Source organism: Platichthys flesus, chromosome 1 (assembly GCF_949316205.1).
Source record: "Platichthys flesus chromosome 1, fPlaFle2.1, whole genome shotgun sequence".
Taxonomy (NCBI): domain Eukaryota; kingdom Metazoa; phylum Chordata; class Actinopteri; order Pleuronectiformes; family Pleuronectidae; genus Platichthys; species Platichthys flesus.
In genome coordinates, this window is record NC_084945.1 from 28,190,823 (window position 1) to 28,218,650 (window position 27,828).

At 42.0% G+C, this 27,828-nt stretch overlaps 1 protein-coding gene across 2 annotated transcripts in view; it reads right to left on the bottom strand.

The window, feature by feature from the left end:
• The window catches only part of lrrk1 (leucine-rich repeat kinase 1), a 59,540-nt gene that overhangs the window by 15,133 nt on the left and 16,579 nt on the right, over nt 1-27,828 (bottom strand). The window contains exons 11-29 of one of the 2 annotated variants that reach the window (XM_062390607.1): nt 25,957-26,069; nt 21,623-21,693; nt 20,805-20,934; nt 19,777-19,889; nt 18,557-18,771; nt 17,783-17,947; nt 16,623-16,795; nt 16,396-16,516; nt 16,038-16,197; nt 14,966-15,144; nt 14,734-14,831; nt 14,278-14,449; nt 14,020-14,189; nt 13,374-13,513; nt 10,552-10,867; nt 6,104-6,273; nt 4,983-5,186; nt 4,757-4,896; nt 4,333-4,470 (exon numbers count right to left, since the gene is read on the bottom strand). In XM_062390607.1, the coding sequence (XP_062246591.1) occupies nt 4,333-4,470; nt 4,757-4,896; nt 4,983-5,186; nt 6,104-6,273; nt 10,552-10,867; nt 13,374-13,513; nt 14,020-14,189; nt 14,278-14,449; nt 14,734-14,831; nt 14,966-15,144; nt 16,038-16,197; nt 16,396-16,516; nt 16,623-16,795; nt 17,783-17,947; nt 18,557-18,771; nt 19,777-19,889; nt 20,805-20,934; nt 21,623-21,693; nt 25,957-26,069 (2,988 nt within the window). Of the gene's footprint in view, nt 1-4,332; nt 4,471-4,756; nt 4,897-4,982; nt 5,187-6,103; nt 6,274-10,551; nt 10,868-13,373; nt 13,514-14,019; nt 14,190-14,277; nt 14,450-14,733; nt 14,832-14,965; nt 15,145-16,037; nt 16,198-16,395; nt 16,517-16,622; nt 16,796-17,782; nt 17,948-18,538; nt 18,772-19,776; nt 19,890-20,804; nt 20,935-21,622; nt 21,694-25,956; nt 26,070-27,828 lie in introns of both variants that reach the window. The other variant, XM_062390597.1, reaches the window with a different exon arrangement.

Consider the following 27,828-nt stretch of genomic DNA (forward strand, 5'->3'; position numbering starts at 1 on the left):
AATCATCACTAGTGCAAAGCTTGAGGTGCCACCGAATTATTTCAGGAGTAGGGATCATAAAATGGATGCACCACTGCTGAATAATCAACAAACTGTACAAATAATTAATATTTGAAAAGGCATCTACGTCCTTTCCCCACTCTCCTATTCACTTGAACATTATTAAAGCCTGAGCCACTGAGCCCTTTTCCTTGTGTTGTTACATAATGGAGCATCTACTCATGGCCAGAACAGATATGAGGAGTTCTTGCATGTGAGGATGGTATAAATATGAACTTGGATCAGAAACCCTGTTATGTTTCACCGAGCCATAGGGCCAAACATTGGCCAATCATAAAAGGGCTGGTTCTTTGACTATCATGTTGTTTTTTTAACAATAAGAGAAAACTATTGCTCAGATATTGAAATTACCTCGATCAACATTAAAAGTCTCTGATGCATTTTAAGACCCAGGGTAACTGGATGATAAGTATGAGGATTGTTTAAGATGGATGACATATGTCAATCTTAACTTGTTAAACCAGGTCTGATGAATGGAGCCCTAACTGCATGATAAATGTTTTCTCTTTGTTCTCAAAAAGGCTGTTAAATGTTGGTATATAGCTTTTCAATTATTTCTAGAACCTAGGGCGACCACAGTTGGTTCGTTGTGGATAAAGACCAACGTACAAATACTTTCATTTCTTTTCACCCGGCAGTCACAGCTGGTTGGCAAGTTACCAGCCATAAAGCTGCTTGTCATTTAGTTTCCTTTTATCCTCAAGTCTTTCCTGCTTGCTCCATCATTATTCTTTCTTCAGCCTTGTCAGCATCTCATTAAAATAGTCAAACCTCATCAAAAAGTAAAATTAACACTCAGGAGAAGAGAGAGGTGTTTGACTGGCTGAGGTCAGCCGACTCAGTGAGAGGGTAAAGGGCTGATGATGGCTTATGGGTAGTTGGTCTGCTCTTTGAAAGCTTCCTCTCCAAAGGCAGGTAGCAGTGAAACTGTAAACCCCAGTGAAGCTAACTACCCTGGGGAGAGGAGAAGCTAAGGACAGTCGGGGTCAGCCATGTCACACAGACAACATTTAATTCTGCCAAAATCTGTTACAAAAAAATTGACTTTGTCAAATGACCGAAAAGTTCTAATCAATTTATTAATTCATTATTAAAGTACTTAAGAAAATGTTAATAATTTATAATATTATTTTGCTTCTGCTTTCTCCAATCACTCAATTTCTTTTTTAATCATTGCAAACTAGATACGTTTTTACATTTTGAAATCTTGTTCAGACAAAACTAGACATTTGAAGACTTTTGGGGCTCTTGTCATAGTTAATTATAGACTATTACCAACAGTACCAATGTGTTTTTAGAATGTGTTCGTAGATAATTCAAAATAAAACTGAAAGCTAGCATCATATATATATTTTTTTCTTTGTTTAGATATTTCCTGTTCCAGTTCAACGGTTGGATTTTTAGGAGTAAAAACTTTTAGCAGCTGAGAGCTCTGGCTGCTGTGTCATATGAAAAAAAAAGGTTCAGGATAATAAGACTGTAAAGGTACAGCAGCCATCATAAAACCTGCATGGGTCTATGGTTTTTCTTCTTCCTTTGCCATTAAAGCAGACATGTGGTACTAATCAGACAGTAAGGCAACATGCTGCAGAGAGGAAGCAGCCAGTCAAAACAATTAGCCCACTAACTGTAAATCCTCTGGCTTGATAAGTACCATTCACAGTGTAGCTGTTTCAATCCTAACACCTTCCGCACAAACATGAGACGGCACATCATCAGATCACAGTCTAGACAGATTCCTGCTGCACTGTAATACTCCTACATGCTGTACTTACACTGCAGTGAGTGGGTTAAACTAATTGGACCATTTCAAAGATCACTCTCTGATATAAATTCTGCATGTGCCCCATGCTAGGATCAAGTGTCTCTATAAAGACTTCCACGCACAGAGCGAGTGGCAGGATGGAGGCTGTGTTGGCAATGATGAGCCCTTTGCAATAAACCCCAGTCGGGTTTATTTTGAGTTAATCCTCCCATCTTCAGTTTGGAATGCAGACCATGTGAGGCATGGACCTAATATAAATATAATGTCTCATGGAAAACGGGGACATTATCAACACTGCCACTAGCAAAGTGCTTAAGTGCAAAAGTAAGTGGACACTTGGCTGATAAAAGTTGCTCTGTGTTGTCTCAACATCAGCTCCTGAGCTCAATCAGGGTTGACTGAGAGTTTACATTAAGATTGTGGTGGCGTCTTCTCTCAGTATGAGGAGTAAGTAGGTGACCATGAAAGTGAAGATGATAATTATGATTTTAAGTTTAAAACATTTTTCAAACTGAAGATTTAAGACATGAAGAAAAGATGATAAAGGTTGATTTGACAAAATCAAGCGTTGGGCCCACTCTGAAAAGGAGGTTTGCATAGGAAAAGTACAACATGTACAAGAAAGCTGGTCCAGAAGAAAGAGTTCTGTGGATGATAAGAAATGATTTGCACCGCAGAAGAAGAGGAAAAACTCAACAATGCTCCCCAGCACGTATGTAGACATGTTGCCAAGAGACCCTTCCCTGATTCCTTGTCAGATTTGGCTGCGGATACCCACATGAAACCAACATACAAGGGGGGGTCCGACCCGTCTTGGAACACAGACCTAGGAGTGTGACGCATGCATTGAAAGTGAAAGGTGAGGGCGGTCGCGCACCGGCTGAGGTGGGATTCCAGCCTCATTGGGCTCCGTGCACACTACCGCGTACCCCCTGAACCACTTTGCGTACCCTGTACTCCAGTTTGGTTTTTGAACACTGTGTCTTGTTTGAGACTAACCGGCAGCATCACAGAACGAGTTCTGATCTCACTGTGCGTCTCTCTATGCGAATGAGTGGGGGCGGAGGCCCGGTACCTGAGTGTGTGTGCTGTCTGGGGACACACACATATTTGCCGCTCCTGGTATTTCATGCTGGCCTTATACGATGATGATTTAACAAATTAACCTGAACAAGAGTTCACTGTTCGTGAAAAATATTCGCGACATGCACAACACTGTACAGGGCGCGGCTGCAGAGCGGCGGATGGCGATCCCTGGCTAGGAAAGATGGCGAAATAACGATTTGTTTACAGTTTCACCGTTAAAGAGATGCGGACGTCAAAACATTAGTTCCGCCTCACATTTCCCCTCCCGGTCGCGCGCCTCACCTGTTATGCCTCTGAGCATAACATTACATTACATGTAATGTAATGTAAATGTAATGAGCCCCACCAGTTTGAGAATCACTGGCAAAGAGTAAGATGGCGGTTTGATTATAATTTTTTTTATTTCAAACTAAATTTTTTCTATTTTTAATTAATCTTCTTTTTTTTATTTAGAACATGCCTTGCATCCGGCGGGCCGAGCTGGACCCCCTGGCGGGCCGTATCCGCCCCTCGGTCCGTATGATTGACATCCCTGCTCTAGACAATGTTTAAAAAAAATAAAGCCTGGGCTGAAATAACTGAGGCGGTGAGTGCTTTGTCCCCTGATGTTTGGACGAGTCATGTACCTGCGTCCCACTTACAGGAGAACAGACCAAAGCAGAGGGGAAAGAGGTTTCAGAGAGAAGCCCCAAGGAGGATAAAAAGTGTTTTTAAAGGGTTGCATGTCCACACACAGTTCTTCCTATAGTGACGTAATTTTATAAAAATTTAGGATGATAGTTTTATCTTGTATCCATTATTATATTTCACATTGAATTTGCTGAAGCTCAAAGTCTAGGGGGAACAAAGATCAGTGACTGTCCAAATGTCTTGATCTATGCAGCTCCTCGTTTATGGAATACTCTTGCAGAAATCAAGGTCAGTTTATCAGCCAATATAAATTGTACAGTGCACGGTCAATAGAAATCAGAGTTAAAATTAGGTCCTAGATATCTAGGACCCTGACCTTTGGCAACCAAAATGAAATCAGGCCTCAACGGAATGTTTGTGCCAAATGTGGAAGTATTCCCTCAAAGCGTTTGAGAGATATCACCTTCACTAGGCAAACATTGTACTTTGTGAGGTCACTGTGACCTTTACCACAAAAAAAGTTAATGTGTGAGTCCAATTCAATATTTGGACCAAATTTGAAGACATTCCCTAAAGGCGTTCATGAGATATCGTGTTCAGGAAAAAGGTATGGACGGACGGACAACCAAAAAACATAATGCCTCCGGCCAATAGGTGTCGCATTTACATAAAAACTCAGGCATATTTAGGGGCCGATAACTGTGTGCCATTGTTGAAACTTGATTGATTTACAGGCTACGTAAAGACATACCATTGAGCACCTGTCAAATAACATGAGTTAGGGTCAGTACCTTCTCGTCATACACAATGCCTGGTCGGATCTCAGGAGCCTGGTAACCTGGAGTCCCCTCAACGCCCAGAGCCCCCTCATGGAAGGATTGTCGAGAAATACCATAGTCAGAGAGTTTAATGTTGATAGGATCCTGCACCTGGAGGAGGGCAAAGGAATGATTAAAACCTAAATTGATAGAAACAAAGTCTATCTGCGACTTTAAACAAATCCTCTTTGTTCAAAGGATTCACTTTCAGATCTCAAATGTCTCTGTCTCGAAGATTTAAAAACTCGGGAGAGCAAATCAAATAGTTTCCGGACTTTACTGTTCTACTCCTGACAAAGTCTGACAAGATGACATGTTATCTGATAAATAGCATACGGTGTATCTGAACATTTTTAATAAACTAAAATAAAAATGTTTTTCTAATTAACACACAGACCTGCAGAGACCACACCAGGATGTTGTCAGATTTAAGGTCACAGAAGATGATGCTCTTCTTGTGAAGGTACGCCAATCCTGCTGCAATCTGATATGCCACTCTGAAGGTTAGCATGTGACCAAGGGGCATGTACTTGGAGCCTACAAATAAAAAACAAATGTTCCACTGGTAAAGAAACAGGCAAACTTCAAGAGGGAAACCACATGATGAATATCCCTGCACGTACCATTGCCTTTGTGCTTCTCCTTCAGCACAGTGTTGAGGCTGCCCAGAGGGGCTAACTGCAGGGCAAAGCAGAGCGGATGGATGCTGATGCCCACCAAGGAAACGATACAGGGATGCTGGAGAGAGTGCAACATACTGGCCTCCTGGCGAAATTCAGAAAAGCTCCGGCAGACATCTGCAGACTGCAGGTGTTTCACCATGGTGTCTAACACAATGAGAAAATGCTGTCCTCAATAACGCAACTAGTTACGCAGGTGTATAAGAAGTCAAAAAGCTACTTGATAAAAAACATTCGGGGTCTGATAGCAGACAAATATTAATTCCTATGATTTCTGCAAGTATGTCATAGATATTATTGCAGTTGGCAGTTTGCAGTTTGAACTTTAATATAAAACTAGGTAAAGTACAGACATAAGGTAGAGTTAACCCTACCTGCTCTGTGAGGTTGTACTTGAGCTAAATGTTTTTTTAGGTATTTTAATGTTGTGTTCACATGTTAGAATTTGCCAATAGGAACTCAAAAGAAAGTTCGGTTGATGGGACCATCATTAGTTTTGCAAGTATTTTTACTTATTATTCTAATGTTTCTTGTTGCATTTAGTAAAAGCTACAGATAGTTTTATTTATTTTTTCTCCAGGCGACCTTATTTATTGATGGCCATCAGGACGTGATCAGTATTTTAACAATTAATGTAAAAAGTGTTTCAGACACAACTAAATTTAAATGTTGATCAATTATGTTTATGAAACAATGAAAATATTACGGCAACCTCCATCCAATAAACTTTTGTTTTCATGAGATTCTTAACTGGAATTGACAAACTACTGAAACAGAGGAAACGATCCACTTGAGGCAAAGACGGCGGGACACATGAGATCTGTACAATGGATACTAAGAATCAAGTCTGTACAAAAATACTCAGCAATCCCTCCAAATTCAGGTTCTGACTGTTTGTCTGGTGTTCTATGGGAAACTCTTCCCACTAAGTTTAACATGTATATAAAATCCTTAAAGGTAGAAGTACGAGGTGTGTAATACTGACTTTTCTTCTGGGATCTTCTTTGCATCAGCTTTTGACAGCAGCTTCTAAAATATTAAAAGAGAAGAACATGCCTTTGTACCTGTGTCGCTGCTAATGGTCTGCTGTCGACACTTCTTGAAGTGAAAGCGTTTGATGGCCACTGGCTGGTCACAATATCGGGCTCGGTAGATGATAGCGCCACTGCCACCCTGGCCGAGGATGTTGCTCTCCTCCTCAGAGTACTCAAGCTGGGCCTTCTCCAGAAACAGCCTAAGACACGCATAAAGTGACACACAAACACAAAAAAAAACACTCTTCATTTCTGAAGTCCCACATCTGGAGTACTGACATTTTGGTCACTTTTTGTTTGCTCTCTCAACCACAGTTGAGGAAATATCCGAGATGGAGTAACAAGAAAAGGTAAGTAGAATTAGACTTGTCCGAAAATATACATGAAGTTAAAATTCTGAACAAACACAAGAACCACAAGACCTCTGAAGACTTACAGTCAAGAATTGTTGATTTACATGAAATTGGAAAGGATGAGGAAGTAAGTTCAAATTTTCATCTGTCACTGTTACACTAACAGTCTATAAAATTAGATGATTCTCTACCTAGAATTTAGTTCCCAACTAAGACGAATAGTGAGATAAAAACAGCAAAAGGCCTTAAGGAATTATTTGACCTATTTAACAGAAGTCTCCTAAAACTATCAATGTGCACTGAAGGTTTGACAGTGCACCTTGATATTCCACAAGGCTTTGAATTCACCATAGTCATCATTGCTGACAAACATCGTGGGGATTTCCAAGAGAAGAACAAACCCAAAATGTTGCGCTTTGCAGAAGAAATTAGCAAATCATTGTGTGTCTAGTTTGTGAGGACTTGCTCACAGTGATGAAGAAGAACAGTCTCAGTGCATCACAGCTGGAAACATGGAGCTACACTGGATGAGTTACAAGGACAAATTCTCTCTCACAAAGTTAACACTCTTCAATGCCATAGCAACTTTCACAAGCAAAATCTGAGACAATGTTACAACGGTAAGTTGAGTGAGCATATAATGAACAAGTTGAAAACTAAAAGAATCTGTTTACACTGTGGAGTTGCTGGAACCAGTAAAAGTTAAGATGTTCCAAAGTGTCAGTTTGTGGCAAAGAACTGTGACGGAGCAGATTACTGATACGGCACAAGATAGTGAAAAAACACTTAATGACGGTTTCAATTGCAACACATTTGCAATTGCACTTAGGCAAATATTTGGAGGAGCTGTTTAACTCTAAAATAGCACAGGCCCATGGAAATGTTTGCTGCAACAGAGAGAGATGTGCTTGCGCAACTGACCGCCGAGCCAACAACCCCCACCCGTAACCCCACATACAGTGTTTCAGAGTGCTACTTTGTGTATGTGTGTATGTATGTGTGTATGTATGTGTGTATGTGTGTGTGTGTGTGTGTGTGTGTGTGTGTGTGTGTGTGTGTGTGTGTGTGTGTGTAGGACACTGAGGCAGATACAATGTTTACTCAAATAGCTGAAGGAGTGCTTGTTACCCTTGAGCCCTGACAATACATCAACAGATGCTGTAACTGGCAACAAATCAGCCGAAACTCATACAGCCAAAGCCCTGGAGAGCTGCTGGCTGTCACATTTAGTGTGTGTGTGTCGGCGTGTGTCAGTGTGTGAGAGTGCATGTGTGAGACAGAAAGAGATAGTGTAGAGAGGTTACATATTATATACAGTGTGAATCCTCCAGCTCCTTCGGAATGTGTCTGGTGGAAGCACCAACACGTCTCTCAAAGCTCTGAGATCCAGTGAGACAGTCCTCCCCACACTGTCACATCTGCCATTAAAGGAAATAATAAACTGTATGCAAGCTCTTTCGTCAATAATCGACTGTTTGACAAGAGTATGTGGACTTACCCCCCAATGATTCAAACAGTTACTGTATGTAAGATTTATGGAATTTACATACACACAGTTTACCAATATATAATATAAAAAATATGTATGTGTTCATCTAACAACACCATTTAGACTAGATGAACATGTTGGTAAGCGTACGCATTTCCCTTCCATAAGTTGGAGCCTTGAAGCCCTGAAGCGGGTTACAGTTAAAGTACACACCACAGTATGTGTGTTAACCTGAATGGTACATCTAGGACATTGGGTACAGTATAATTAGATAGACTACACTGAAAATAAGGGGCCTACCATCACACCACAAGGTCATCTGGACCCTCTCAGTTAATTTTGGATTTCCAGGGGATGTTGTCAACAGCAGCTTAACAGACCACCAGCCAATTAGAGCAACTTAATGTGCAACGCAGCACATAGTGGCAGAAAAAAGCAAACACACTACAGTGCCAAACAGTTTTTGTTCTTCTTTTACAAAAAATAACTTTCTAGATCTGTCACAGGAAAATGCTTCGGTAGCCTTTCTAATCATACTTAACCTGCTCTAAACGGTAGGGATTGTCCCGACCAGTTTCAGGATGGCTGAAAATTGTCTTGTGTCTAGTGTATAAACATGATCTCATAGATTATTATTATTATTATTATTATTATTAGACTATATATGCAAACTTGCATTGAAAACCAGGTATATATAGGTTATATATTCTGAATTGGCTCAAATCGGGTTTATTGGGTGATGAAGTGTGAAGCAAATAAGCAAACAAGAAAAAAAGCTGCTGAGGTCTGGCAGCATATTATTTGGTTGGAACCAGAGTTTTTAGTTTTTTAGTTTGTTTACCCAAATACTGAATAAAGTTAAGAAATCACACAAGAATATGTAAAGAAGCAAACAGCAAAACTGTGACCTGAAGAAGTTTGTCCTCTGTTTTCATAGCCTGACGTTGTCAGACTCACAATTCTAGTCAGAATGTGAGTCTGAGACCACTCCATTGGGCTGTGATTATGGGGCGTTTTTAAACTGACCAGGAAATCACAAATTGGATAGACCTACAACCAATCAGAGCAACGTAGTATATGACGTATGTTAAGCAACGCATTGTGAGTTTTTTACTAACGCCGGGTTCACACCGGACGCTGAAGTGATGCCGAAGCGACGCTTCAGCGCCAAGCCTTAAATAACAGCTGGCTCCATCCACTCCCATGTTAAAACTTTGTGCGGGTCACACCGGAGGCTGAAGCACCGCGCTGCGCCTAGGCTGCCTCGCGCCCTGCAGCGAACGTTTCAGCGTCGAGTCTATTTTTTGCGCTTGACTCCAGTGTATCGCACCAGGAAACACACTGAAAAACGATTTTAAACTATATTGATGACATATTTTATATGATATAAATGATCAAATATGCATCCCATCCTTAGAAGTTCACTTCTGTTGTCCTGGAGTTTTAATTTGACCAATGACATTATTAAATGTCCCCCTCTGCCCATCCACTACAGCCACACAAGCAGTGATACAGATAAAAAGAGAGAGAGAGGGGGCTACGTGTTCTCCACATAGGCTTAAGTGGAGAATACGTAATTTACCCTTCGACACCCGACATTTAACGGAGCAAACAGCGATGTTCTTCAACATGGATGACATTAAATTAATAATTGAAGTGGAGAAGTACAGTGAGTTGTATGATCCTCGGAACATGTTGTATAAAGACAACACCAAGAAAGACAAATGTTGGGATGCTGCTGCTTAATGTTGGAGCAACAAGTAAGTATATGCTTTTAATCTACTGGATCAACGGGTGATATTATTAGCGCTGCCCGGCGGTTCAGCGTCACTTCAGTGTCCGGTGTGAACAGCCAAGCGCCGGCGCGATAGGGATTAGCGCGGTGCTTTGGCGTCGCCTCCACGTTCTGTGTTCCTCTTTCAAAATGAATGCGCTGTCGATGTCTTCTTCTCCAGCGGCAGGCATGTTTGTTGAAAACGAATTCAACCCAAGGGCACTTTGATGACGTTGTTGATTACGTTACCGTTGATCATCTGTCCATCATCGAATAAAGTCCGCCCTGACAATCTGATTGGACCGGATGATTTTGAACCGGGCATAATTTCTCCCCAACGGAGCGACTCCAGACCGAACTTCCCGACCTCAAATGTTGTGGGCGGGGCTAAATTCATCTGGCATCCAGGCTACTTTTTCACTAAATCCACTAAAAAATTGTTGCCGTGTTTGAAAGTAGAAGGAGGAGCAACGAAGACTCAGCAAAAAGCAGCAGAAAAGAATCCTCTGTGAGGAATGACAGAAGATTTCTCCACAGATTGGTGCAAGACTGGTATCATCATGTCCTGAACGATCAAATTGGTTACCAAAATAATAAACAGACATACAAAATGAGAAGAAGAATTTGAACTCACTAATGAGGAGTGTACTGGCTTTTGTTGCAGTGAGATTTTAAAGAGAGATCTTTGGATGGGTGGATCCAGCAGATCTCAGGTGCTATCTTAGGGTCAACAGTGTTTTCATAACCGATAGGAATGAAGGTGAAAACCACTAGAATGAAGTCTTACTGAACCCCAATTATCTTCAGAGTGTGCAGTCCCGAAAACAAAAACAAAAGGGTCCATTAAAGATTGAGAGTTTACCGTGCAGGGAAGTCGGTCATGAAAAGTTCTGGGACTAGCTCCTGCAGCGGGACTGGCTGATCAGGATGCTGAGGACAGATAATGTGCTCCTTCTCCACTGCAGCCAGCACACAGTCTTCCATGTTGAAGTAATGCACCCCTGATTGGCTTCCTCCTCCTCCTTCATCATCCCCTCCACGATCTGGTCTCTCTCTGGCTTTGCCGGGCCGGCTGGGTGGGAGCTTGGCCTGCTTCTGTTGGCCCAGTGAGGCACAGAGAGGGCAGGGGGCGTACTGCTCTATGAGGAGGGTCCCGTCACTCTCACTGGCTGTCAAAGCTACAAGTCACAACAAAGACATGACACATGATTTGGATTTGTTCTATGATAGACTGAACCAGTCTCAAGATTACAAATGGATTACAACTCTATTACAAGTTAGTGGCTTTTTCAATATATAATGACAAATACAGCAAAGACAAAATTACATTTCTAGTTTCTTAGCCAAACCTTTTTTAAACCTCTCACCCACTGCCACCTGAAACTGGCACCAGCTCCTCTCATGACTTTCAAAGGATGAGTGGTACCGACAATTGATGGATAGATAGTACAAACCATTCAAAATGACATTAGTCCCTGTTACTTCCCTATGTCGTACTGACTGTTATGTCAGCACAGAATGGAGAATGTGCCTTAATTTCACTTTAATGTGACACTGAGACCTATGTTAGACTAGCAATATAATATGTGTTGACATGAACTAAAAAAAAGTGCAAATTGTGTACTAAAAATACCTCTAACCTTCTTCCCAAGTGGGGACTCTGTTTCATATCCAGGTAGGTGGCAGGCAGCGAGGTAACTGACCTTTTTCTATCGTTCTCTGAGCAGTTTTTTAGCTGCACATGGCAGGAGTCTGCAAACAGCAGGAAACAGTGACTGGAGCAGGAGAAGTTGGAGGTGCTATTCATCTGCGCTTCATTCTTCAACAACTCACTGAGGTCTTCTTGCCATTTAAAAAATGTCCTCATATGAGCAAGGTCTGGTTTTATATAGATATTTTGGATGAATGATGCTGGTAATGGCTGAGCTAACTGGCAGACATTAAATTCTGAGAATTAGTTTTTTCAGTTGAATAATTGGAATGTGAAGTCACAGCAGCAGCAAATCTTTCCAGAAACGTTGACTCCCAGTGAGTGATACATATTTCAATACTTCATTGAGCACATGGCCCATCACTGAGCCACAGACACAACTATTCAGTGTTAGCTGGTTAAATATGTTTAAAGCAAAATAGCTTTAAGATCATATTTTACAATATAAATCTTACTTTCTGATTTACATAAAACTTGAGATTCTTAATTTGAAGCACATAATATCTTTGCAGAGTAAATAGGGGGAAACTTGAGATTTTGATAATGAGTTGATTAAAAAAATGATATAACATTGCCTCCTCTCTTTGGACCCGCACCAAATGTTGCGATCAGAAGATATCCAAATATAATTGCAAAATAAATCTTATGCAATATGGAGTTATCTGTGAGAAACAGAGTCAGTCTTAAAACAATGCTAGAAATAAATGGATACTATCAAAGTGAAAAACAGTGAAAAAAAGAATGCTTGAAATAAATTTTGAAAGGGGGGATGCTTGGAATTAATTTTGTCACAAAACCACAGGCTGGTATTTGAAACTGTATTTTTTCAGATTATACAAACACAGACATTTCTCCCCAGAGGCCATTAAAAGTGGCGACATTCCACATGCATTTCCTTTGTGCTTGTTGCTACACCACAGAGCTGGATGTGGTGATGCTGATATGGGCCGTGTTAAAAATATCCCTAGTTCTCTTCCACTTAATTTGCAGAGGCTCTGGACAGGATACTCAGGCTGACACTTCCCACAATATTACTCTAAAACTCTGTGAGAAAAAAATCATCTCACTGCTCAGTGGCTGCAACAGAATATACAACTTAAAGCTTGCACAAGAGGAATAATGTAAATATGATGACAGAAAAATATCAAAAGCTATTATAGTAATATTTTAAAAGATCATAGTGGTGTTTAAACTTACATACATATATTGACTCTGATTAGAGATTAAGACATTTTGCTAAATGGAGCCTGAAGAAGGAATATTTTCTATGCAGCTATATCGTACATCAGTGTCCCAATATCAGGATAAAAAAAAGTCTCTGAGAATGGGGGGAAAGTGGGATGATTTATGGAAGTCAATTACAATAAGGTCGGGATGTGTAAGGAAATGGATTCTAATGGTCTTCAAGGAAGGAAACCAGTGCTGCTAATCAAATAGCACAACCGAGATCAAGTCAATTAAGAACTTGTTGAGATGGATTCACATTTAACTTCAGGGTTCGTGCTGATTACATGAACAACTCAGAGCTCAGAGAATCTTGATCACACATTTACTGGGACAAACCAAGGAGTAAATATTGGCCTTCATCTCATAGTTGACAGAGCCAAAAGTTTATATGAATGCTAATGTTGCTCTGTGTCTGCTAGACATCTCAACTGTCTACTCGTCAACCTGGCCCTGAATTATTACTACTGTGAGAAAAAAGGCTCATTCTCTGAATTCATAGACATAAATTTGCAACCAGACAAGTTAAAAGACGAAATCAACGAAAAACAGGAATCACCCGTGCAACTTAAATCTCAGAATTTTTGTGATTTTCTTGCAATTTTACTCTAAGCTTTTTTATTTATTCTTTTATAAACCGAAAATAGCCCTAACACGTCGTTGTACGAACAAGAATATACTGGGAGCGGACCTTGAGCTGCCAGCAGCTGGGTTACTATGTCAACATAAACAGAGATCAGTGCACTGACCTGGGAACCACTGCTCGATCAGAGAGTTGACGTGGTCTGTGATGAAGGCCATGGCAGAGAAATCCCTCATCTCTGACTGGCAGATGATCTTTATGCCCCCACTCTTCTTCCTCTTCCAGTTGACGTCTGAAGACTCCACACTGCAGAGACACAAACACACGTCACCACCTCAATTCCCTGGAAGCCTAAAATGCTTTGACCATATCTCAGCTCAGCCTGTTCACAGCTGCAGGAAACTCTTTACACTGGCTGAAGCAGCTCAACATTTATGTTCTCTTTTCTCTTAGCAGTTAAATTTGCTTTTGATTTTCTTACCACTAAATATAACTCCCCATCACTGTTTACAATAATTGAACTTGCTAAGATTTTAACAGATGTAGGAGATGGACATTACAGGATAATAATCTTCTCTCTTTGCAGTAAAAGGCTTTCAACTTTCTGTGAGGCAAACGCTGAATATGTGAAACTTTTATCATCAAATAAAAATACTGGGGCTTAAAATAAGGGATTGGCTTTCTTAAACTATTCAAACACCATACTATGATGTTTGGTGCAAAGATTACTTTGACTTAACTTCGCTTATCCCGACCAAGAGCTGGCTCTTTTAATTACCAAATACATCCTTTAGCCCGAGCTTTGTCCTGACCTGAGATATCCGCCGTCAAAAGTGACCAGCAGCCCCTCCTTCCAGTAGATGGTCTGGCTGCGCCTCACTCTGAATGTGCTGCAGCGGTTCCTTTGCTGGGTTCCAGCAAAGCTGTAGATCACAGAATTCCTACTGCGCTGGGCCCTGGTGTTTCTTTTAGGCTCAAATGACTGTGCAAAAAAAAACATTTTAGGCCATGAATGAAAACAGCTGATAGTGTATGACAGGTGAATGATGAGAATCTGATGGTTTCAGTACCTGCAGGTCCAGCTCTGTGAGGCTGATAAGCATCCTGGCAATGAACCGCTCCCAAAATCCTGCTGGAACAAAGCTCATCTTGAAGAGGCGCTGTATGGTGTTGTTGACCTGCTGGCGGAACCCGTGGATGTCCATGCCTGGCTTGGGGGGAAGGAGGTGTGGCAGCAGATAGCTACAGAAAGAGAAGTCAAATGAAAACAAATACATATTTACAGAAACTTGTGTATGCTCTCTGCTTGATGCTAGTGCATCAGCTAGCGCCAGATTTTTAATAAGATGCTTGAAGTCATTTAGAAATGGTGAAAGTAGAATAATACGTAAAGAAAAAGTTTGCTAATATCCATGTGTAGTCCCTGGGCTTTATTCCATTATATTTTTTTAAAAGGCAGAGATGGTCAAATGTAGGGGGAAACATCATATGTATAAACTTGGTATCATCTCGTTAGGGGACAATACCTGTTGTTGGCTACAGGCAGAGCAATCTCAAACTTGGCTAAAAACTGGAAATACTGTTCCTCCGTCTGTTGGGTGAAGCCGGTTCCTACCATCAGCATCTGCACAACAGATTTTATATTAGCAGAAGAGGAAGAAAAGAATCTTAAACACAATAACAACCGGCAAATCTTACCTTGTGATATTTTGTTGCATTTATAAAAGTTTTCTAATTTTAAGTTTCTTTGAGTCTCACCCTAAGGTGTTCAGCTTGGATCACTCCATTCCTGGCTACAGAGCGAGAGGACTTGAGGTATACAATCCTCTCCAGGCACTCAGACAGCCACACTGGACACAGGAAATAGAGAGTGCACAGGCCGTGGCTGGTGTCGGGGAAGTGAAGAAGGGTCCCCGTCTCTATCAAGAAGTTAATGGCTGTATGTGAACGAGCAAAAATACAAGGTTTATGCACACCATGTTCATTAATAAAAGTGCTGCTGAGCTGGGAAATATTTAGCCGCAGCATCAGGTTGGTTTGTAGAACAAATTATAATTCTTCTGTCAGTTTTCACCTGAATTTATAAGTAATACGTTTTGGCCTTGATGTTCTTGAGACATTCCTAAAGTTGAGCTAAGTGATTAGATTCATCAGGCTTCATAGACATGTACAGCTGGGTGTCATCTGCGTAACAATCGAAGTGTATGTGGTGCTTTCTGATGATGTTCGAGTTGAAGAGTATCACTATGTTACTTTGATATTTAGCAGTCATTTTGTGACTCAAAAGATATTAGATAAATATATCAATTTTGTTCTCTTTGTTCAATGAACAGACTGGTCAGGTGGTTTGTGCATTAGTTTGATGTGGGGGCGGCAGGTGGAATCTACCAAAAGAAGAGAAATACAATTCCAAGTTTACTTATTTAGATTTTTTGTGCTGTTGTCTCACTTGCTAATGTTTGTCACTAGTGATTTGTTTGATTTGGTAATGATTTAAACATTTGTTTAAAGGTATCTTTGATGGAACTGGCAACTGATTGTTAAAAGTTCTTAGTAAAGTAATTAATTACTTTTGTAATTCATTTCATATTAATTTAATTATCATTAAGAATATTATTTTGTACTTATCTTGTCATTTGCATATTCATAGAGAATTGGGTGGGATGGACTTAGGGATAAAAAATATTTTGAAATATGTAGGAAGATTTCTTTCTTCTAATTATGATTAATTTGTGCCACAGATGAGGATGGCAAACCAAAGGAGTTGCTCCTCAGTACTTTCCGTTGTTTAACAAGTCAAACAAATGATGAGCTGAACAAGTAACATTACCAGTCTGTAAGTCCTCATAGTCTCTGATGTCACTTCCTGGGCTCTGTTCAATGATGCGGTCCAGCTGGACATCAGTTAGATACTGGACATCTCCCTCAGCATCTCGCCTCTGCTTCTCTGCCATCACGGTTTCCTGAAGTGTCAGGTAACTCCTGGGGATCTACAGGAGAAGAGACAATGATAAACATCGGCTTCTGATGGCGTTTTTACAGGAACTTACCTAGAGAAATACTGCAAAAGTCTCTTCGGTACATCTGTGTAAGCCTAATCCACATCACACAGCTGCATCAGTAAGCCACTGGAGATACAAAAAATTCCAATAGTGCAGTGTTGAAGCTGTCAAGGTTTTCTCACTCACCAGCCTGCCGAGGAGTTTACTGCCACAGGCTGAACTGCTGTTGTCTTTCATGGTGAGAGCCACCTGGTAGATCAGCTTCTTCAGCCCCTCCAGCCCCTCCAGAGTCTTACAGGACACTTCACTGAGTACAAAGAAACACACAAATATTTGAATGCACTGCCAGACTCAAATGAAGAATATCCAAACAGAGCTGCTGCTTTTTAATAAGTACAAACAAGTGTGCTTACTGCAGGTGTTTCCAGGTGATGTCAGGGTAGCCGGTGGCTCGAGCCCCTGAAGGCGATCGGCACAGCGCAAGAATGTAAGCTCTCAGCGTGGCCAGTCGCTCAGTGCGAAACTTGGTGTCGATGAGATCTAAATGTGTTCCCACCACTACCACGGCAGAGCTGGGTGCTCGAGCCTGTAGAGCAGAGTAACTAACCATTACTTTGTGTGTATTAAAGAAAAGAAAAAAAATACAATTGGAAAAATAGGTTGATATAAATAACTATTCTTTTTAAGTCACTGTACAAGGTATTTGATTTTATGTATAATCGAAATCAACTTAACCCTGGTCACACCAACAACAGTGTTTGTGGTTTGTGTCTAATGCAAAATGGCTCCTCAGGGTAAGGACCTTACTTCATAAGACTTCATATAGATGGAGAGGATACAGAGCATCTATAGGCTACTGACTACACACTTTAAAACAGTAGCAGAAGTGGTTGGGAGGAACAGAAAAAGACATACCACCAATAACAGAAGGGACATTGCTCATCTATATCCATATATATAAAAAAGAAAGAATAAGAAAGTCTTTGTAAAAAAAATTATGTGATTTCTCAGGACCCAGGCACTGATCAGCCCTCTGCAGGTGATATGGGTCCAAAGTAGAAAGTCAAGATAAAAATGTGACTGGATCATGTCAAACAAGAAATGACGCAACTCTTAATGAGAAGTTCCTTCTGAAACAGATCCAGGCAAAAATAATACAATAAAGTAGCCACACTATCAGAAGGAGGCAAAGTGAAGGCATTACTAAATATCAGTTAGTAATTCTGATTCTATAATTCCGTGATATTATGCAAGCAGTTTCAACGTCATCCAAGTTTTTATACTTCCATTAAATTATAACAGTTTGATATGGTTTATGTGGTCCGACTAACAAATCATTCTCCTTTAAATCAGTTCCTCCCCACTCCTACTGGAAACACACAAAAACCATTGTTCAGCACTGACGACTGTCTGATTTATACAGACACACCCTTCATGCTCTGACCCACTCACACTAAAGAACAGCTGTGTGTGTGCGTGTTAGTTTGTGTGTCTCTGTATGTGTGTGCGTGTTAGTTTGTGTTTCTCTCTGTGTGTGTGTGTGTTTATATGTGTAGGGTAGGGTGTATTTCACCTCAATGTTGAGCAGCCATGTCTGCAGGCTGGCCACAGCCTCCTCTCCTAGAGCCAGGTTCCAGATCACCACATACAGGGCCTTATCGGTGAAGAAACACTGGTTCACAGTGGACATGCTGGCCTGACCACCAATGTCCCACACGTTGAACGCCACACAGTCTTTCTGTGTGTAACAAGATGACAGTGTGATTATGTGACGAGTCAGCAACTAAAAGGGGAAAAAAGGGGGGGGGGGGGGGGGGGGGATCACCCTGAGGTGACTCAGTCTTTTGAAAAGATTATTGTTATTATTTAAGTCCACTCCCTTTTTCTGTCGTAGTTTCCAAAAGACAAACCCACAGACTTTGTATAATAGCTTTATTGAAGTGACTTTATGAGTAAGAAATCCCTATCAAACTGTTAACTGTTTCCTTGATTATTCAGAAAAACAGAAACACAGTTTCTGGAAGGACGACATTAATAAAAAAGACCTTTGAGAACCGAAAATGAAACTCCTTTCAACTCGACTGTGTCTCATATCTGAAACCTGGATATTCATCCAGCAATTATCTATACAGCTTATCCTCGCATTAGTCTGGAGCCAATCATAGCTGACATTAGGCGAGATGCCCAAAACTTGATAAATAAAACCAAACTATATGAGATACCATTAAAGTTTGTGTGTAGGCTTTAAGGATAAGGACTGTTTTCTGCTGTTTAGTTTTTTTGTATTTACAGGTTCTTCTGACAGTATACTCTGAGTATGCACATGTACCAGAGCTGTTTTTCTCACGTTGTTTTTGCCACTGTTCGGTTTTTCCAGCTCCATCATGGAGGTGGAGATGCTGCATTCGTTGGGGGTGAAGGTAGACGCCTTGCCGGACTGTAGGGCCTCAAGAAGGGTCGATTTGCCCTGCCTCGGAGGGCCAATCAAGAGCATCTTCAGCAGTCTACAAGGCTCTGCCTTTCGAAGGTGCGCGCGGAGGAAAGCCAGAACAGACGCAGGACCTGACAAAACCAGAGAGATCAAGATGCTGTTTTCAGGGTGAAAACAAACCAAATACGTGGTGACCTTTCCTCAAAGTTTTAGATACATTTGCATTTTGTACTTGCTTAATATTTCTGTTCTCTAAATAACACGTAGTTCCAAATTATGTATTTATCTATATGACTGCTGCAATTACTCAATACTTTGAGACTTGATAATATATACGTGTATGTTTTTTAATATCTTATACCTAAATGTAATTATTTATATATTATGCATGTTACAGAAACAGCTCAAGAAATGCAACCAGTCAGAATAACAGGCAGGCTAGAGCCAGAACTCCTGGTTGGACACACATTTGGAAGAAAGATATGAATATGAACAATATACTTATTGCGCAGACTGTACATTGTAAAATGTCCATTACATTTTGCAGAGCAACTTTCTAATTCAAATCTGACCCAACTTTAGCTTTTTAGGGTTATCGCCATGCTCCGATAACTGATATAAATTTAATTGAGCTACAAAAATAAATCCATGTTGTAGACTGTAAACTAGTTTTTCTTTACATTCATCAGGGCTCCATGTTAACACTGAGCAGTGGTTTCTGTGTAAACATTCCCTCTGATAACAGGCTTCCAATGTTAGTTCATCTGAGGCTCCAGCAGTCTGAGTTACACAAATTAATTGGTTTCATCTCTCGGTTAAGGTCAGAGATTTCCCTCTTTGTGTTACGGCTGCTTCAACTTAGCTCATCATGGAAACACTATCCAACTTACTGTATTTCTGAACAGAAAAACCCATCACTTACAATGAAAGCCCATTAGAAAGGGATGGCCTAACTTAATACCTAACTGTATGAATAGGAAGAATGATTCCAGCCCACAGAAACAGTTTCAATGCAAACTTGATCTTTTAGGAGACACTTCAAATATTGTGAACTTATATCGTGAGGGATATCATTTTAAGCAAAGCTCTTCTTTCTAGCCGAAACTCCTTTAGAAAAGTCCTGTGTTAGAAAGTACCTTCTTTTCTCACTTCCTGGGAAACATTAGTGATATTGAGGTCTTCTGTGTCCAGCTGCCACAGGTTGGAGAGCCGACCAAGCTCCACTGGAAGCTCCCGGATTCCAGGATTACTGTTCCCAGGGCAGGTGAAATAATAGGGGACAAAGATTCACATTTAAAGAGTTTCTTTCAAAGATTCCTACCCTCCAAGTGCAAGTGTCAGTTTATAATTATTTCCTTTAATCAATTACTTTAATCATCATGTTTCATGGCTCCCATGGACCTTTACTGACAGAGTCAAACAGGGTCCCAAAGCCTCTTTCTAAGAAACAGTCGAAGATGGAGTTACTGCCAAAGTCGTTTTCTGGCAGTAACAGGAAATGTAGATCCATGACTTCCCAAACACTTCAATCATTCTGGGGAGAGTGTAGCGCAGAGCAATGTGATCTTTGTATAAAACAGCTGCAGACAGCTGTGGTAGGACCTGACTCATACTGACTTCATACCAAACAGCAGTTCCCAGTGACTAAACCGATATCAGTTGGGAACCCAAGCAGATGTCATTTGTTTCTTACTGATCTTACTGAATGTTTAATAGACTTTCACCATTTCATTTTTTTATGGTCACGTAATATCCGAAAGTTTTCTTCAGTGTCAACTCCCACAGAGCTAAAAAAAATAATATATATATATATTGAGTATGTATTGAATCAGTATCAGCAGAATGGGTCTGATTATGAACCCTGCTGTCTGCTGCAATGAATCATAGGTGGTAGGGGAAATGTTCAAGCACCCAGATGTTCCAATTTCTTATCTACGGCACTGAGAGAGACAAGAGTGCCCTCTAGAGGAACATCAGACTTAACGCAATGACCGTGCCCTGCACCTCTCAGGCTTCTATTGTCGCTAACAGGAAAGATAAAAACACACACAGATCTAGAGACAGTAGCTCGACAACCATGACACCAGCATTATCAGTGTGGCAGAGGGAGGACAGTTAGGGAAAGCATGCAGATGAAGGTTGGCACGGAGACAAAGGGACTCACTTGGACAGGTAGAGCTCAGAGAGGCTGTGCAGACCACACACTGACTGGGGAACACACTCCAGCTGGTTGTCGTTTAGATAAAGCACTTCCAGTGAATCCCGCAGAATCATGGGAAACTCTATGGAACACACTGCCAAGACAGAGCCGTGCAGGGGGTCACAGCATGCATGCGTAAACACACACCACATGGGTTAAACAGAATAATTTTCGTGATATTAGAGTCGGATTGCAGGTTTGTTTGAGGTGTAGTGTCAGAGATGATTCAGTTCACATGGGAGGGAAGTATTTTCCATTTTTTTTAAATATTTCCCAGTTTTCATAAGAAATTCATATATCAGCAAATACCTAGTAGAATCTAAAGGAAAGAGACATTCTGCATGTTTGTTTTTTTTTAAATAACATGCAAAATAAAAACTATCACAAGGATTACAAAGTAAATATGTCGAGAGAAAGCATCAAGAATGGACCAGGATTGGGCATAAAACAATGATGAAATAGGCAAATACTGTCAAAAAACTATAATCAATATAGTCAAGGGTATGATAAACATAATTCCTTCTGATAGAGGTTAAAGCCTAAATAGTAAACATGTTCAGTTTGTGATACAATTGCAGGGACAGAAAGAAATGCTGGGATATTATTGAATTGAGGTAAATTATTGCATTTAAAAAACTCTTATCAACTCAGTGACTGAAGAACAATATTTAAGCCTTCGATCCTGACATCATCATCACAGTCCACATTGTTATTAGCAAAGAGGACGATGTGATCACAACTTTATGTGGATTTGTAATTAAGGTTCAAACAATCAGATCTACCTGGATCTGGGTCTCTCCTGTTCCATGTAGTCAGGAAGGACAGTCTGCTGGATTTAGGCCCTTCTTCATTTCTAAAAGATACAAAATTGACAAATATGATAGAAATAATAAGGTCTGTAGCCCAAAACCTGTACAGTGTGATTAAAACATACTGTATGAAATGTTACTACACAAGCTTCACTTCTCGAGATTTATCTATAACAGTGACAGTTTTCCTGACATAAAGTAAAACAATAATATTGTGCACAAGAGACTTTTTAAGAATAGTATGATTTATTAAATACACACATCAATCATTTTACTAGGAACACCCGTAAACAGGAACATTTATGAAACTATCCAATCAGCCAGTCATGTGGCAGCAGTGCAGTGTATACAGATAAAGGTCAGGAGCTTTGGTGAATGTTCATGATCTCAGTGATATGATTGTTGGTTTGGGTTTTTCTGAGACTGCTGAGATATCCCACCGGGCATTCCATACACAGGTTTTTCTCAGAATGGAGCCACAACAAAACCACCCAGTGAGTAGCAGCTCTGTTGATGAAGAGAGGTCCGAGGAAAATGGATAAGAATGCTTGGAGCTGACTGAGAGGAATCAATCATGGTTTGAAAGCTACAGTCTTAGTATTTTTGCGCACCATGCTAATCACAGTTCACCATCTTCTAATGGATACTTCAAGCAGGATAATGCTCGACTACTGTCACAAATTAAAAGTTTCCAACTGGTTTCATGACCATGACAATATGCTGTTCCTAATAAACTACTTGGTTAGCATAATGATAAGTATTCTAGGAAAAAGATTATCAGCTGCATTGCAATATCTGGTTCCAAGTTTTAATCATTAAAAATAATGTACAAAAGATTCAGACTGCAGCTTCTCACTTTTGCTGGTTGACAAGACAGATGTGGTGAATTGTTTTTCAAACAGCATGAAACAGCCACGGCTTTCTATTTGACAATAAATCTGTTGGTTTGTGAACATATTGTAGATCCAAATTATTAGGGTAGACCAAGGGTTAAAGATATAAAATGTTGCAGTAAAGTCATTAGATTCTCATCTCATCTCATTTTCATCCGCTTATCCGGGGTCGGGTCGCGGGGGGAGCAGCTCAAGCAGGGGGCCCCAGACTTCCCTTTCCCGGGCCACATTGACCAACTCTGACAGGGGATCCCGAGGCGTTCCCAGGCCAGTGTTGAGATATAATCTCTCCACCTAGTCCTGGGTCTTCCCCGAGGTCTCCTCCCCACTGGACGTGCCTGAAACACCTCCCAAGGAAGGCGCCCAGTGGGCATCCTTACCAGATGCCCGAACCACCTCAGCTGACTCCTTTCTAAGTAAAGGAGCAGCGGCTCTAATCCGAGTTCCTCACGGATGGCTGAGCTTCTCACCCTATCCCTAAGGGAGACGCCAGCCACCCTTCTGAGAAAACTCATCTCGGCCGCTTGTACCCGTGATCTCGTCCTTTCGGTCATCACCCAGCCCTCATGACCATAAGTGAGGATAGGAACGAAGATCGACTGGTAGATCGAGAGCTTTGCCTTGCGGCTCAGCTCTCTTTTCGTTACAACGATGCGGTAAAGCGAACGCAATACCGCCCCCGCTGCTCCGATTCTCCGGCCAATCTCACGCTCCATAGTACCCTCACTCGCGAACAAGACCCCAAGGTACTTGAACTCCTTCACTTGGGCTAAGGACTCATTTCCTACCCGGAGTAAGCAATCCATCGGTTTCCTGCTAAGAGTCATGGCCTCAGATTTAGCGGTGCTGATCCTCATCCCAGCCGCTTCACACTCGGCCGCCAGCCGATCCAGTGAGTGCTGAAGGTCACAGGCCGATGATCCAATGAGGACCACGTCATCTGCAAAAAGCATTGACGAGATCCTCAGACCACCGAACTGCAACCCCTCCCCACCACGACTACGCCTCGATATCCTGTCCATGTATATCACAAACAGGATTGGTGACAAGGCGCAGCCCTGGCGGAGACCAGCATCCACTGAGAACGAAACTGACTGGCTGCCGAGGACGCGAACACAGCTCTCGCTTTGGGAGTACAGGGATTGGATGGCCCTGAGGATAGACCCCCTTACCCCATACTCCCGCAGCACCTCCCACAGTTTCTCCCTGGGGACCCGGTCATACGCCTTCTCCAGATCCACAAAACACATGTAGACCGGATGGGCATACTCCCAGGCCCCCTCCAGGATCCTTGCGAGAGTGTAGAGCTGGTCCGTAGTTCCACGTCCGGGGCGAAAACCGCATTGTTCCTCTTCAATCTGAGGTTCGACGATCGGCCGAACCCTCCTTTCCAGCACCGTGGAGTAGACTTTACCAGGGAGGCTGAGAAGTGTGATGCCCCGGTAATTGGCACACACTCTCTGGTCCCCCTTTTTGAACAGGGGAACCACCACCCCGGTTTGCCACTCCTTTGGCACTGTACCCGACTCCCACGCGATGTTGAATAGGCGTGTCAACCATGACAGCCCCTCAACACCCAGAGCCTTTAGCATTTCTGGCCGGATCTCATCAATCCCTGGGGCCTTGCCACTGCGGAGATGTTTGACCACCTCAGTGACCTCCACCAGGGAAATTGACGATGAAACACCATCAACCTCGAGCTCTGCCTCCAACATAGAGGGCGTGTTATTCGGATTCAGGAGTTCCTCAAAGTGTTCCTTCCAACGTCCGACAACCTCCTCAGTTGAGGTCAACAGAGTCCCATCCTTACTGTACACAGCTTGGATGGTTCCCCGTTTCCCCCTCCTGAGGTGCCGGATAGTCTTCCAGAAACACTTTGGTGCCGACCGAAAGTCCTTCTCCATGGCCTCTCCGAACTTCTCCCACACCCGCTGCTTAGCCTCCGACACGGCAGCAGCTGCAGCCCTTCGGGCCTGTCGGTACCCTGCAACCGAGTCAGGAGTCCTCCAGGATATCATATCCCGGAAGGCCTCCTTCTTCAATCGGACGGCTTCCCTGACCACCGGTGTCCACCACGGTGTCCGAGGGTTACCGCCCCTTGAGGAGCCTAAGACCCTGAGGCCACAGCTAGCCGCCGCAGCTTCAGCAATGGAGGCTTTGAACACCGCCCACTCCGGCTCAATGCCCCCAACCTCCACAGGAATGCCAGAAAAACTCCGCCGGAGGTGTGAGTTGAAGATACCTAGGACGGGGGCCTCCTCCAGGCGTTCCCAGTTCACCCGCACTACTCGTTTGGGCTTACCAGGTCTATCCGGAAATTTCCCCCACTCCCTGATCCAACTCACAACCAGATGGTGGTCGGTTGACAGTTCCGCCCCTCTCTTTACCCGAGTGTCCAAAACATGCGGCCTCAGATCAGAAGACACGATCACAAAATCGATCATTGATCTTCGGCCTAGGGTACTCTGGTGCCAGGTACACTTATGAGCACCCTTATGTTCGAACATGGTGTTTGTTATGGATAATCCATGGCTAGCACAGAAGTCCAATAACAAACGACCGCTCGGGTTCAGATCAGGGAGGCCGTTCCTCCCCACCATGCCTCTCCAGGTGTCTCCATCGTTGCCCACGTGGGCGTTGAAGTCACCCAGCAGAAGTACGGAGTCCCCTACTGGAGCCCCGTACAGGACTCCATTCAGGGTCTCCAAGAAGGCCGAGTACTCTGAACTGCTGTTTGGTGCATACGCACAAACAACAGTCAGAGTTTTCCCCCCTACAACCCTTAGGCGCAGGGAGGCGACCCTCTCGTCTACCGGGGTAAACTCCAACACCGCGGCGCTCAGCCGGGGATTTATGAGTATCCCCACACCCGCCCGGCGCCTCACGCCCTTGGCAACTCCGGAGAAGAATAAAGTCCAACCCTTATCCAGGAGTACGGTACCAGAGCTGAGACTGTGCGTGGAGGTAAGCCCCACCAGATCTAACTGATAGCGCTCCACCTCCCTCACAAGCTCCGGTTCCTTTCCCCACAGCGAGGTGACGTTCCACGTCCCCAGAGCCAGCTTCTGCCGCCCGGGTCTGGTCCGTCGAGACCCCTAAACTTCGCTGCCACCCATGTGGCTGCGCACCCGACCCCAACGGGTCTTCCCACAGGTGGTGGGCCCATGAGATGAAGAGAGGGGGGGTGCCACTAGGGGGGGTGTCATTAGATTGCCATACCCTATTGTCAAGGTATCGAAATGGATTACAGTCCTGTTTTTATCTCAATAGCAATGCTCTTCAAAGCTTATGTGTGTTAAAACTGTGCAAGATTTTTTTTTTACAGACATCCATACAGTTGTTCAGTAACAGCTGACCCCAGCTGACAGTGTGTACATAGATAAAGTGTGAAGTAGTGTATGTGTTTGGACCTACTTGCCAAGCTGGTTCCTAGAAAGATCAAGGGTCCTGAGCTGAGAGCATTTCCACTTACTGGGGGCTGGGAGGGTGACGATACGATTCCCACACAGTCTCAGTGAGACCACAGTCTGATGAGAACAGAGGTGAGATACAGTCAAACATCTGCCTTTCCATTTCCAGGATAGACAGCTGGCACACTGCACCGTAGCTCAAATTCCTGTGATGCAATGAGAACATAAGACATCCTAATCCTACTCACTGTTTGGTTATGTCTGCAGCTACAAGCTAATTATGATGCTATAGCATTGTCTTATTGTTTCTTGTTCTTGAGCCAAATATTCTGAAATATGATGACGCAGCCTTTATAATAATGTTGAAGCAGTAACACCTAGCAAAAGAAATCAAGATGTCTGTGTGCAACTAAAAGTAACTGAGCTTTCTCATTCTGTGGAAGAACAGGATACATATTAGCCGCGAAATACTTGTATTCTTATACTTCCCTTTATTTCATCTTTTTATGGTTGCTATTGGGTTGTAAGAGCAACTAATTCATAAGAGAAGGAGATTTCAGTCTGAAGGAGCCCTCTTGATTAATACATCAAAATAAATTAAATGCATCTATAAATTATAACTTAACATAGTTGAGGCTCAACTACGAGCATGGGCCACTTAATTCAACTGCTGAGGACATGAAGATGCATTAATGTCTCCTCTTGCATTGCTGAAAGGATTGATGTGAAAAAAGCCATTTGGCCTCATTCAGAATTTTTTTGAATTCATACATCTTAAAGCTCATTTAAAGTCCATGAGTTTCCATGGCATATTCATCGAACAAGCCTCTCTAAACAGAAAGTATTGATATAAATCACACTAATTCAGTGAACATAACATAAATTATTTATATGTTCAATTTAGTATTATGTTTTTACATTAAAATAATAAATTGGTTGAAATTAGGGCACTCAAACATGTTTTAGGCCACGGAGAAAAGCAGACAACGTATCCGTACAACTCATTCAAACCATTAATATCGATAAAAAGATTATAAAGATGAGAAAATACACTAACCTGAGAAGAATGAGATGCTTCCTGCTTGACTGACTTAAGAGTTGATCCCTTTTATAAATGTGATTTTGCATCTCTCAGCTTCTGTTGCTTGTTTAACTAGCCTTTCTATTAAAGTGCCAATTCCAAAATTTACAATTTGAATAATAACGTGAGCAGAATATATCTGCATGTAATTGTTCCCTACGTCCAGGTGCTCCAAAGCTGCAGAACACGAACATGAAGTCCCTGAGTGAAACATCAGGCCATCCACACAGCAGCACCGCCATCTGGAGGCTTGTTTGTGTGTTTAAAAACTGATCTTTTAACATTTTCTCTTATTCGTCAATCTAAACCTTTCTGTTTGGAAGGGACTGGTTTTTTTTTGTCATGTGTTAATGCTCTTTAGCTACTTCACAATTATTCCTTGTCATTATTGAGTCCACTTTTGATTGTTTGCTGAACGTTGTGTAAAGAGCTTTTTACAGTCTATACTGTAGAGTGAAGTTCGAAACGTTGTGCTTATCCTACCTGGTTTATTTGCATGGAAGATTTTATGGTCAGTTTTTCATGGAATTGAATTTGCTTTATTGCTCTTCACGTGTGTGGCTTATATATAATGAAATTAATCATTGAATTTCTGTTATTTTTCTATACATAGAATGCAGTCTCTTTTACAAGTTTGTTAAACAATCAACACAATCTTCAGACCCAGTTCACATCCTTTCAAAATAAAAAATTCTGTAAGTCATCAAGATATGAAGCATTACAGCAATGAACATTTTACTTTGAAGACATATTGCTGAAGAGGATTCTATGATCCTATGAGGGCCTGTGTCCAAT